Source organism: Ammospiza nelsoni, chromosome 1, assembly GCF_027579445.1.
Source record: "Ammospiza nelsoni isolate bAmmNel1 chromosome 1, bAmmNel1.pri, whole genome shotgun sequence".
Taxonomy (NCBI): Eukaryota; Metazoa; Chordata; class Aves; order Passeriformes; family Passerellidae; genus Ammospiza; species Ammospiza nelsoni.
In genome coordinates, this window is record NC_080633.1 from 133,273,086 (window position 1) to 133,286,240 (window position 13,155).

At 39.7% G+C, this 13,155-nt stretch overlaps 2 protein-coding genes across 6 annotated transcripts in view; one reads left to right on the forward strand and one right to left on the reverse strand.

Annotated features, from left to right (window-relative positions):
• RBM12B (RNA binding motif protein 12B) lies at window positions 1-6,287 on the forward strand. Of its 5 annotated transcripts, none has more exons than XM_059473298.1 (3): window positions 1-72; window positions 2,929-2,974; window positions 3,651-6,287. In XM_059473298.1, the coding sequence occupies exon 3, from the start codon at window positions 3,679-3,681 to the stop codon at window positions 5,776-5,778; it is 2,100 nt and encodes a 699-aa protein (XP_059329281.1). In that variant the 5' UTR covers window positions 1-72; window positions 2,929-2,974; window positions 3,651-3,678; the 3' UTR covers window positions 5,779-6,287. The 5 variants fall into 5 exon arrangements, with proteins under 5 accessions (XP_059329281.1, XP_059329032.1, XP_059329359.1 ...); XM_059473049.1 differs by having other exon boundaries at window positions 11-72; window positions 1,146-2,974; XM_059473376.1 differs by having other exon boundaries at window positions 20-76.
• The window catches only part of CIBAR1 (CBY1 interacting BAR domain containing 1), a 24,554-nt gene continuing 17,204 nt past the window's right edge, over window positions 5,806-13,155 (reverse strand). Inside the window, exons 8-9 of the mRNA XM_059473495.1 lie at window positions 10,714-10,815; window positions 5,806-6,497 (exon numbers count right to left, since the gene is read on the reverse strand). Coding sequence (XP_059329478.1) covers window positions 6,486-6,497; window positions 10,714-10,815 — 114 coding nt within the window. The 3' untranslated portion in view covers window positions 5,806-6,485. The remainder of the gene's footprint in view (window positions 6,498-10,713; window positions 10,816-13,155) is intronic.

Sequence of the window (13,155 nt, forward strand, 5' to 3'; positions counted from 1 at the left end):
GGGGCAGTGGAGGCGGCGCCATCTTGGCGGAGCCGTGCCGGGAGCTGCGGCGCTCGCTGAGCGGCGTGTCCGGTGGGTGCGTGGATGGATGGCGTGAGGGACAGAGCACGCCTCCCCTGGGTGCGGCGTGTGGCCGAGGGCGGCGCGAAGTTTGCCGGTTCTCGGTTACCCGACCCTCGCGGAACCGCTGCGCGGCCGCTCCCTGTGCCCCGGCCCCGTGTACCCCGGCTTTCTCGTGTCTCTGGGCTTCCCACCCCACTTCCCTGCTCCCGGTGCTTCCCTCAGCCCTGTCCCGGTGTCGGGAAGCAGACGGGCTTCTTCATGGGGGCGCAGCAGCGGCGGCTCTGGCGGGCCGCAGCGCGTGTGGCGCGGGGCGCCCTCCCCTCGCCCCGTGCCCGGCCCTGCCGCCCGCCGCGGGTCTCCAGCAGCGCCGGGGCCGACCTGCTGGGAAGCGGTTCCGTGCTACATTCGACCGTGTAGGGGGGCCAGCTGTAGAGCTCACTCATGTTTTCCTTCCGCACTGTGCAAACTGCTATTCGCAGCAGCCTGCTTCCTCTATTGAGGCTTATTTTGAAGAATAGAATAAGAACCCTTCCCTTGTTCCGCTGGTTATTCTATACTGATCCAGTTTCGTAGACGGGGTGTTTCTGTGGGTGTTCTTTCTAGCTTGCAGTATGTGTGTAATCTTTCAGTGTTATGATAAAATCCTAGTCTAGTGCAGACTTAGTTTCCTACTGTGTTTATAAGTTGTGGATTATTTTAATGGCTTTAATGTTTGGAATTTCCTGAGACTGTGGAAGAATAGGTATTGTACTGCTTTTTAACCAATTTTGCTCATATATAAAATTTCATAAAAGTGTTCACTTCTGTGCTTTTAAGCTATGGCATGAAGTTGTTTATTTATTCTCCAAATCCTTGCTTTCTGAAGTCCTTGTTCAGTTAATGAATTGCTCTTACTTTTCATGACAAGTCAAATATTTTTGGTTATGCACTTTAAATTTGGATGGCTTGTCTGTGCTTTCTATCCATGTGTGATGGTTTACTGTACAGTCAGTAAGAGCTATGATTTGAACTTGCACTTGTTTGTGGACTTGTTAGAGATCCCATTATGATCTCAACCACTGGTCTGGTTTTCACCACTGAAGGTTGTGTATTGTATCCCTGGTGCATCGTGGAGAACTTGCTGTTTATCACCGAAGAATTATGGAGGAGAGCTGTTGTGAATGATGTTTAAAAATTGGGATAAGAAAGCGGAGTTGTGAATCCAGAAGTACTACAGATTAAATACATCACAAAGTAGCAGGGCAGCGGATTTGCTTTCTCAAGACATGAAGGTGCTGTATGAAAATTCTGCCCTTGAATTCTCCATTCTTTTTTTGGCACTGACATTGCATCTGTTGAGAAGACACGTTGTAAAGTGTTCTGGGTCTGGCTGGGATAAAGTTAACGTTCTTCACAGCAGCCCATACAGTTGTTTGGATTTGTGGCTAAAGGAATGTTGACAACACATCGGTGTTTTGGCTGTGGCTGAACAGTGCTTGCACAGTATCAAGGCTTTATCGATGTTCCCTACTCTGTTCCTGCAGTGAGTGTGCTCAGAGTAGGTGCGAAGCTGGGGTGGAACATGGCTGGGACAGCTGACCCAAACTCACCAAAGGGATATCTGTGACATGTAACATCATGCTGGGCAACAAAAACGGAGGTAGAGGAAGAAGTATTTAAATGGTTTTGGTTTCTATCTTGGCTCCCAAGGCAGTTGTTATTTGGAGGAAGGCTGGACATCAGTCAGCCTGTGGGAGGTGGTGAGTGATTTCCTTTGTTTTGTGTTTTTCTTTCCACCAAGGAAACTGTCTTTATCTTGACCCACAAGTTTTCTCGACTTTGTTCTTTCCCATCCCACTGATGGGAGGAGGAGTGAACAATCAGCTGTGTGGGTGCCTGGCTGCTGGCTGGGGTCGACTCACCACAAAAGCACAGAGAACAGATGGTCTTCAGTGAAGTTTGTAAATGGGCAGTTGTTTCCGGTTTGTTGTGCTTACGGAGTACTGGTGCAGAAGTGACATGGAGTCTGTTAGTGACAGATTGGGGCTTTGCTCTTGTTTTGCTACGTTCAGGTGGAGTGGCAGTAATGGTTGTTGGTAGGTTACTTGTTATCAGGATGTGGTGCTTTACAGAGCAGGGTTTGTAGAAGGAGTGTTTGCTCAGAGCATTGGGCTGTTGTGTTTGTTTTAAAGGGATTGCAGTCATTTGCTACAGAGGCTTGTGTTTGTTCTGAGAATATTGTCCTATTTATTGTGTGATGGTGGAAAATGTTGAAAATCAGGGTATGTTAAGTCAGTGTATTCAAGGTTCTCTTGTTCTTATGTTTGAAAGGCAGTAGAGTAAGGATTTAGGGAAAATACTGAAGTTGGCTTGGTAAATTCAGGTACATTCTGAAGTTTCTCCTTGTTGGATATTTTTGCTCTTTCATTTGATGGGCTTCACTGTGTATGTTAAGTGCAGTGCTGGACTGGTGAGTAGCATACTCTTGTGAAGTTTGAATCCAGGTGGATTTCAGAAGAATGGACATGTCATGTAATCCTGAGATGGACCTAAGCACCTTCCAAGAACTCAGTTGAGAACTGTTCCCTCGATACACTGTCTGTTTCATTGCAACAGTTCAGTGTGGCACAATTGATGACCAAGTAATCTCATCGTATTTTCATCGTTTCCAGAAGTCAAATTATGAATTTCTTTTGCTTCTAAAATGGAAACAGAAAGACGTGGTGCATGGCATCTTGGAACATGGAAGGAGTTCTTCACATGGGTTCATAACATGCTTGGCTTTAGTATTAGCCACTGCTATGGATGGGCTGCAGCAGTGTAGCACAGTGTGTAAAGCAAAGTACAGGTATCAGCCATTAATTATGTTTCGTTTTCTTTCCACAGTTAAGTTGATTTTACAGAATTTATCAGGTCTCCAAAGCAGAAACAGGTAAGCTGTCAAAAGCTTAACACTTCTCACTGAGTATTGTGACAAGATCATACACAGCCTTTTTTCCTCACAGACTTGTGGCTGGCAACTAGGATATGCTTGTGGCCACTGCAGTTAATACTCTGACTACGCCAAAGAGACAACATTTTTGAATGCTGAGAAAACATACATTATTGAACAGAACTGATCACTGGGTAGAGCAACTTGTCAAAGCAGTAAAGTCATCATTGTTTGTTTGTGAGTTACTTCATTTTCCAGTGACATAGTTATTCTTTTTCCTTTCTCCTTTTATCAATTAGTGTCCTGATCAAAAGTAAACCGGATTTTTTTTGTTCCTTAGGAGTGGGCAGAGATCTCTGGCACATAGTAACTATGCCGTGAAAGACTTGAGGTGTTCTTTAGGTATTGTGGATGGTGAGGAGTGGCTTAGGTGGATTTTGTTGCCCTTAGGGTAGGGAATATTTGTGCACAAGTGCCGGTGGAGTAGCTAATTGTTCTGACTAATCAACATTCAGTGAATTGTTTTAATCTTGTTCCAGTGAACTTGTGGGTTTTTTCATACCTTCTCTCTTGATGAGACAAGGGCATTCATTAAAAAGGCTCTAGCTTAAGTGATAAGATACTGTAATAGTTGAGTACTAAAGACGTGCTATCATGTGTGCCTTTTTGTCTGCAGGTGATTTTTGCTGTGGGTTGAGCTCAGCATGGCTGTAGTCATCCGTTTACAGGGGCTTCCTGTTGTTGCGGGTCCTCCAGATATTCGTCGTTTCTTCTTGGGATTGAATATTCCCGATGGAGGTGTGCATATTATTGGAGGAGAGATTGGGGAGGCTTTTATTATATTTGCCACAGATGAAGATGCACGGCGTGCCATGAGCTGTTCGGGAGGGTTTATCAAGGACTCGCGCATAGAGCTCTTTCTCAGCAGCAAGGCAGAGATGCAGAGTACCATAGAAATGAGCCGGAAACGATTTGACCGTGGGGGACGAGAAACTATGTCTGGCTCTAGAAGAACAGGTACTAATGGTTCTAGTGCATCAAGTATTGGAGATATACCACATTTAGTTACAGCTTCTCCAAAAGGAATAAGAAAGCCTAGTTACGGGCCACCAAATCGCCTGGAGGCTGGGTTCCATACCAACGGCACAAGATACGGTGATATGGGTATGCCTAAGTCAAACTATCAGTTGAGAAAGGATTGCCAACCGTTTAACCCGGATGATCGTTACCTGTTTCTGCGTGGTATACCTTACTCTGCAACAGAGATGGAAGTACGTGCTTTCCTTTCGGGGATTCGCGTGGATGGAGTGATTCTGATAAAGCACCGTAATGGTTTAAACAATGGTGATTGCTTGGTAAGATGTGCTACACCCAGTGATGCCTTAGAAGGACTTAAGCGTCACAGACAATACATGGGTCAGAGGTTTATAGAAATCAGTCCCACTACAGAAGAACGGTGGATGGAATGCGGTGGGCGGATAGACGTGCCAGATGAAATGGATGACTTTTTGTGTGAAGACCATTCTCCGAGAAGTTCGGGCTACATGCATTCAAGGAAGCATTCTCGTTCAAGATCACCAAGGAGACAAAGAACACATTCTCGTTCCTCTCCCAGCCAGGAATATTACATACACTTAAGAAATCTGTCTTTTAATGTGGAAAAGAGAGATTTGAGAGATTTTTTCCCTGAATTGGATATACACAGCAAACAGATTAAGATTCTAACAGATAAGCATCAGAAAAGGACTAGAGATGCCTTTGTGGTGTTCAGGAGTGAGAGAGACTATCAGGCTGCTTTGGAATGTCATAGAAAGGTTCTTCTCAATCGTCCTGTGTACATTTTTCCAATTTCAAGAAAGTCAATGTTGAAAATAATTGACTCTTGTGAGAGGAAAAGATCACCGGACAGAGATCATCTTGGACAGGCCATATCAGAAAAAAGTTACCGGGAAGGTCATTCCAGCCCTAAGAATTGCGTTTATGTAAGGAATTTTCCGTTTGATGTGTCAAAAATTGAAGTGCAGAAGTTCTTTTCAAGATTTGATATTGACGAAGATGATATTTACTTGCTCTATGATGAAAAAGGAGTTGGACTGGGAGAAGCACTAGTGAAGTTTAAATCTGAAGAACAAGCTATGAAAGCAGAAAATTTAAACCGCCAAACATTTTTGGGAACAGAAGTGTTAATAAGACTTATATCTCAAGATCAGATGCAGAAATTTGGTGTCGCTGCATCATTATCTGCACCAAATGAAATGCATGGTCATTCACATCCGTATGACAGAGGTGACCTCTCCCGTCCAGTTGGTTCACCATCTGGGCCACCACAAGGGCCACCCATGCATTCTTTTGGTCCCCCTGGGAACTTCAGGCATCATTCTGAATTCAGACATCCCCCGGAGGACTTCATGTGCCCTCCTAAGGATTTTAGGGGTCCACCACCCCTCATGGATTTTGGTGGTGACGGTGAACCTTTTGGCAGAATGGAGTTTGGGAATAATAAAATGGGAAATTTTCCGGAAGGAAGATTTATGCCAGATCCAAATTTCAATGGTGGTTCTGAACGTGTTGTTCCTATTCTGTTGAAAAATTTACCTTTTAAGGCTACTCCTAATGAGATTCTGGATTTTTTCTATGGCTATAGAGTGATACCGGAGTCAGTTTCTGTGCAGTACAATGAACAAGGATTACCTTCTGGTGATGCCATTGTTGCTATGACAAACTATGAGGAAGCTATGGCTGCTATTAATGAACTGAATGATAGGCCCATTGGTCCACGGAAAGTTAAGTTGAGTTTGCTGTAAAGGAGGAAAAGATGCTCTAATAACACATTCTAGGTTTGACAGTATTGACAGTTATTTTAACTTTTAATTACTGGAAGATGCAAAACAGTTTCCATCAACGGTTGTAAATAATACCCGGTTCAGTTGTTTAGCTCTTGGTTGGAAATACCTGTAGGACATTGAATGTCTTACATGAAGGTATAAAAGGATGAGTTGTAATGCTTTGGGTTTTTTTTTTTTAGATTAATTCCAATCTTATGTCTTTGCATCAAATAAAAACGTAAGTGCTGGTTGACTGACCACACAAACGGTTCAAATAGAATATTTTCAGTGCTACCTGCATTAGTAAATGACACTTCTTACTAAGGTTAGCTTAATAAAATTTTAATTTTTTTTCGGTTTATTTTTGTGTAAACCTTTCAGGTTTTATTCGATTTCATATGTTTGCAGGCATTCCTGTTTAAGAGCTTGCTGTTCTCATTAGCTGGCTTTGCAATTTTTTTAAAATAAAAAAGAAATTGCCATTTAAATGTGTGTCTTATATTTAAAACTTGTATAGTTAATGATCTCAGTTATTATGCTCAGCAGATCTGGGTCTTGGTGAGAATGGAGAATGATGCTGGCTGCTTCGTCTGGAAAGAGTGAACTGGTATTTGTCAACATAGCAAAGGATGAGTAGTTGACAGAGCTTGCAGAGGCTGTATCCATCAGTTAGGCTTTTTTCTCACTCACTTCAGTACCTTGAGGCAGAAAATGAGTGTTGGAATTAGATCAAGAATTCTGACTGGAGTGGTTTTGTTTTATCTTCACATGCTGCGTAACATGAATACTAGCTGGCTAATGATGTCTGGATGCATTCCAGGTCAATCTGTGATTAGTTTCAACTAGCATCTCTCACTGGAAACCAAGCTGACAAGTGTTATTTTCTTATGTAATAAAATAAATGCTTATGTCAGCATTTAGAACGTGTTGTTTCCATTGGTTTGTTACCAGCATGTTTAAATTTTAGGAAGAAATAAAAGCTTGGGAAAGCTGTATCTTCAAAATTAAGGCTTAGTGGGAAACTTTGATTGCGTATGCAAGGACTTTCGTTGACATTACAGCTGTGCAAGATAGTATCTGTAGTACTAAAGGATTAAGTCTCAGTCCCCTCAAATTGAGACAACAAAGTTGCAACTTGGCAGTGAAAACTTCTAACCTTTGCTTGTTCAATAACCAGAATTCCTAAATTCCTGACATAGGGAGGCCTCTATTCCAGTTCACTCCTCAGAGCAAGTTTTGGCTCATCTGGGCTACTCAAGGCCTTGTCTACTGCATCTTTAATAGCTTTAAGGACAGAGCTGTCCAGGCAGCCTTCCTAGTGAATGATCCCCCCTCACTGGTGGTCAAACCTTTATTACTTTTTGTGAAGTCATCCTAGTGATTGCAGAACTTCCATGACAACTGTTTGGTACAAGAAAACAAAAAGAATGGGATTTTTTGTTCTGTAATATTTAAAAGGTTAGCATAGCTTTATTTCTTCTGCACATTATTTATTCTGTATTTTAAGTGCCAAGAAACAAACCTCTTTGAATGATAATGCAAGGTCTGTATATGTAGATTCCTTTGAGCAAAGAAACATAATGGCCAAGTTTTCAACTTTGAACACATACTGATTTTTGCTTTCTGCTAGGAATTAGCTTCGGAATCATATAGTTTTGAATCCTCCTCTGAACTTAAAAGGAATTGAAACCCAACAATTTTGTGCTTTATGTAATAGCTACTTTAAAAGAGATCAAGGAGCCAGAAGATGTTGCAGGAAAAATAAAGACATGAGAATTCTCAAAATAAACTTCCCTGACCATCATGTTGAAAACTTCATTGTGACTATTTTTGTAAACTAGCATCTTTACAACTAAGCTGTGTTGAAAATGTGAATACAACTAACTTCTCCAGTTAATCAGTTTTAGATGATTTGTTGATTTTAAAGTGCTTCTAGTTACTACACAACAGGAGATTTTGAACTTGGAGGTTGGAAAGGTAAGAGTTTAGGAGGTTGCTTTGCCAGTGAAGTGTGAGATTATCTTTTAGAAAAAAACTGTCTGTTTTCAGAAGAGGTTAAGAGTAATTGCTGATAAGATACCATTAGCTTTTCAGATGGTAAACCTTTCCCCCCAGTGAACATATAAAAAGTGTCATAAAGCTTGTAATGGCAGACGTCATAATTAAGGCATTACAAAATAGTCTTTTGTTTGCCCTGTGGCTGATATGTATTTAATTTAAAGCCAATTAGAGTTTATGACTACTTCAGGTTAATCTGAAATGTCTGACTGATAGACCAAAAAAAATTACTTTCTCACAGTCTGTAAAGAGATAGACCAAACAAAATTACTTTCTCACAGTCTGTAAAGAGCTGCATCTCGAAGTACATACAGATGCACCGAAGGAGAGGAAGCAGTACATCAGCTAAATAACAAGGTTAGTAGGACAGCTGGTGCTTGGTTTATAGCTGTTGCCTAGTTGGTGTTTTGGGTATGTGCGTGTCCATCTGCCTCGGTTCCCCCTGCCTCTCCAGACTGGGCATTATATTCTGATTCTGCCTGAATAGATGGTTCAGGTGCATGGTGTGATGACAGCATTTCCTGGTAACAGGGTTCTGTGACATCACATGTTTAGTGGTTTGGAGGCATTGTATTTCCAGTACAAAGGACAAATCAGAGACTGCCTATAATTACATGGCTTGAAATCCTGTGCTTCCTTTTTAAGTACCATTGATACAGTAAGGAGTAATAAATGAAATGCTACATTTGGTGATGCTTATATAAAACATGGAAAGTTTCTTTACTTATGTCTTCTCTGAAGTTGCTTTTGCTACCATTGTCCAAAAATTCTGGTGTATAAGAGAACACTTTCTGTTGTCAAAAACTAGAAATAGCAATCACCTACAAAAGCAGCTTGAGGCATTTAGGGAAGGTCAAACAGGACAGTGTGATGAGCACCCCTTAATCCCTAAGGAATGTGCCAGTATGTTCAACAGAGAGGCAAAACAGTCTAGGCAAGAATGGTTGTAAGTTTGCATCATCTAGGGCCAGTAATAAAAAATACAAATGAGTGAATGGAGTAACTGCAAGTCAGTCTTGCAGCATGCACTCGGTACCACGACAAAGTTCTTTGCAGAAGGATCTTTAGGTAATATTTAATTCTTTACTAACATCCTAAATTGTTATTCTGGCTTCTACTTCTGGTGAAGTATTTTAGTCAGGGACTTTTCATCTGTAGTTTTGAGGTCACAATTTCTGTGCAACATGCCAAGTTAAGACACCACACACGCAGGACAAAGTTGCTCAACACTGTATTTTTCTGGAAGTTTTTCTGTGGTTCCTGGAGTTGACTTTTTTGTGATGTAGGAAGAATGAATTTTATGCTTGTCAACTGCATAATCTTTTAGAGTGCAATTTATCTAAACAAAACTGCCTTTTTTCAGAATTGCTTTCTCAAAGCATAGTACACAAATACTTGCTATATGAAAACCTGAAACTGTTATGAAGATAGCTATCTGTTTTGGAGATGGACTACTTCATTGTGTATGAAATGGTAAAGTGGTGATCACCAGAATTCTGATCACCATACTACTATTTATTGAAGTGACTTAGTTGCTGAAATAGATGGGAATTAATCACATAGATACTTTAAAAAATTTTGCTCATTGGTATTTCCTCCTTGCCAGCAGTAATTCAATGTCAGTGGTATGTAATGCTGGTGTAAAATTATTTTTTCGGTTTAAAATAACCCTATAATGTGAACTTTTCATTTATTTTCATCTCAGTGATTTTTGGCAAAACCTGTTTTTTCACATGTCAAAACAGGTATGGATTGCATACATATGCATCAGTGGACAAAAAGTAGCAGTATTATAAATGCACTTCCTGGCTTTTTTCTGTAACTGAAAGGAAGATTGTGTTATAATTTAAAATTGTTTTCCCAGTCTCAAATTTAAATTCTTCTGCATTTTTTCTTTAGCAGATACTAAAGCTGGAGGTGAACAGTGTGGTAAACTTTCTGGCAGACAACCAGGCACTATTCAAAAATGAACACATTTTTTCCTCTATCCCCAAACAGAATAAGGAATTACACTCAAAATGTGTAATTTCCTGTATGTTTGATGGAACCAGTAAATGAATCATGTAGCTAAACACGTGAAATTTGAACTATGTATAGCATGTCTAATATAACAAACATCAACTACATAAAATATCCACTAGTTTTATCATGAAGGCACTTTTATTTAAAAAGCAAAGCAGCATTGAACATAAGATACTGGGCCAGGTCCTTATTTGTGACTGTTCATTCTGTATGTGTAAAGGAATCAAAAGTCATCTGTACCTGATGAAAGCCTGAGAAAAATGAAAATAAGAAAAAAAGTACACCTCACCATGCCTTCTGCCATCCAGGGTGGATAGCAAAATGAAATCTTAACAGGCGGTTGCTGCAAACAGTTTTGTAATTACCAGAGTTACTTTAGCATGTATAAATCCAATTATAACAGTTACAGCTAGAGTACTTAAAAAATTCAAGAGGTGTATAGCTAGAGAGGTAATATATTGGCAAAGTAAGGACAAAACAATGTTCATAACTGCTTGAAAGCTTAGTGCAGCTCTTGGACACTGTTCATCACGTAAGTTTAAGCAAATGTGATTACAATATAACATCTATGCAAATATAATACAGGCATCTATTTAAATATTTAATTTTCTAGCTACTGAAATTGCCCACTTTCAGTGGATTTTTTTCCATTCTTTGAAACCAGTCATTTGTTGTCTGGCACTCTAGAATCAGCACTGATTCTTGCTCCTGCTGGAATTCTAAATATATAGCCCCAGTGAAATTTTAGATTCAACATACAAAAAAAGCCTTTAGGTGAAGGGGTTTTTTCCCCCCTTAATAAAAACCCCTCTTAGAACAGCTTTGTTATCTCACTTCCTTAGTAGCATCAAATTCATCCTCCTCATCGTCCTCTTCATCATCTTCATCTTCCTCCTCGTCCTCTTCTTCATCTTTTCTTAGCATTCTGTGGGAAATCTGATAAAAATCCAACAAAAGGATATAAACTGTTTGTTTTCTGCAAACAAAAAATAATTCTTCATTGGCATTTTCAGCCTAAATGTTTGCATGGTTTTCATTTGGGGGAAGGGGGTAAGTTGTTTATTTATTAACTGTTCATAACATGCACAGCACTGGAAAGATACATGACACAGAATAAAAATACTACAATGGTTTTTAAAAGCTAAAAATATCCATGTAGTCCTTCAGAACTATTATAGGATAGGGAAAATGGTATTTTTTACCTAATTAATGCTAAAAATCAAATCAACAAGATGCAAATCAGTTTTTCCATGGGTTGGCTGCTGAAGCAGCAGGCTGAAGAGGAGTATTAGGGTCTAATCTTATCTTGAAGACATCAGACCTTGTCAGTTAAAAGCTCAAAAGGATGCTGCTCTAAGCTTTTTACCTTTTTTCCCAAGAATAAATTAGACAAACTTAAGAGTCTTGATTCATAGATGAACTTCTTTCCCTGCCCATCAGTGCTTGCCTCTGGAGTGACTCCTCCTTTTGGTTTATCAAACATTAAAAACAAGTGCCAGCTGCCGTGCTTTCATCTCATTTGACAGATTCTGCAGTCTGTACTTTTTTTTTAATGAGGGCTCAATCTAATTCCTATTGAAGATGGATTCTTCACAGACAATGCAAAATTTAAAATTTAAAGAAGGATACATGTTTTTTTTTGCTTTCCCTATAAGAAAGAGAACATTGAAGACAGTTATCCAAGTCATCTGGAATGCTTTTGAAAAATTCCAGGTTCCGTAGTTCTCTAAGGGCATCTGCAGCTCTAATTTTGGTTATATTTTCTGTGTCTTCTCACATGCAGTGATATAATAAAAACTTCTGCACTCAAGACAGAGCTTGCCTTTTCTTTTAAGCAGCCCCCTATTTTAAAGGTCCTTAAATGCTCATTATTAAATTGACTTCTGACGTGTTACAATTCATTCAGCCATGTATGTAATGTAAGTTTTTTGTGTGTGCATAAAGCAAACTGCAGTCATTGAACTTCTGAAAGAAGAAAAATACTTAAGTCTTGTTCATGCTCACCAAGTATGTAATTTAGCTCGAAGCAAATAGTTGCTTACAAATTCCTGAACACAACAGAAAATGGAGTTAATCATTGGGTGAAGCTGGGTTAACTTGAGCTGAAATGTCTAAAGCAACAGCGTCTCATTCCATGAAAGAAGAAAAAGACAATGGCAGTGATTTGTAATTGGAGTTTAGGGAATGCTGCAGATTGAGCGTGTTAAGGTGAAATGAATTTCACTGGGACAGACTAATTTTCTAAGTTTTTTTCCTAGTTCAGAGCATCTGAAATTCTTCAGCAGAACTTGCATCATATTTCTGAGTAAAAGCTCCCCCCTTTCCTGAAACAGGAACTGTTTTCGCTTTATGGCTTTTTTCTGCTCACTACTCAAATACCTCTGACCATGCAGCAATTAACTAAATAGTATATTAAACATTATCACTGGTGGTGGTAAGATGGCTATCCCTGAGAACCAAACTGTATCAGGAAAGGAAGTTGATAAAAGAAATTATGCAGTATAAATCCAAGTTACTGTGCCAAAGAACTAAAACATACCAATATTGAAATTTAGTTTTTCAGAACTTAATGCAAAAAAAGAATATGATAATTTTTTGACCATAAATAATTTTATGTAAAAATTAATTCTATGAGTTGCATGCAGGTGATGACAGTCCTTGCTTAAGCAGTTCAGCTCCATCTTTCACTGCAGAAACATGGCAATTCTGTCCATGTCTTAGTGCTGGAACATTTGGATGCAGACATTTTCAATAATGGTTAAAATTATACTTTGCTGTCCTACAGAGTGTCAGTGCAAAAGTTTGTTACATTTAATGGATGTAGATAAAACTTGTGTAGTGAAATTTGATTTAAAATATCTGGAAAAGGTCCTGTTTTGCTACAGTTCTAAAATACAAGCTATATCAACCTGAATTGGTAGACCAAAATGTTGAGGATGAATTGTCAAGCGTTGTAAAATGAAGGACATAGCTCTTTGTGAGAAAATGAATCAAGCTCAAGGAGTACTTTACATTTTTAACATACAGATAATACAGAAAGTTAGTCCACAGAGGCAGAAATAAATTCAAGGATGGTATGTGTTAAATCCTCTGAAAAGACCTGAACTGTGTTACTGGCACACATTATTCCATCTGGTATGCAGTGACTTCTTACACTGTCCCCCACCTACAGGTTAGTGTTTGTGTGTGTCTGTCCTCCCCTGCCCCACGGATTTGGGCTGTGTGATTCTGTGAACTGCTTCCCACATCATTTATACTGCTTTACACTGGAAATTG

What these genes read in the sequence shown, in the direction of transcription:
- RBM12B (XM_059473298.1), top strand. Translation starts at nt 3,679, where the DNA reads ATGGCTGTAGTCATCCGTTTACAGGGGCTTCCTGTTGTTGCGGGTCCT.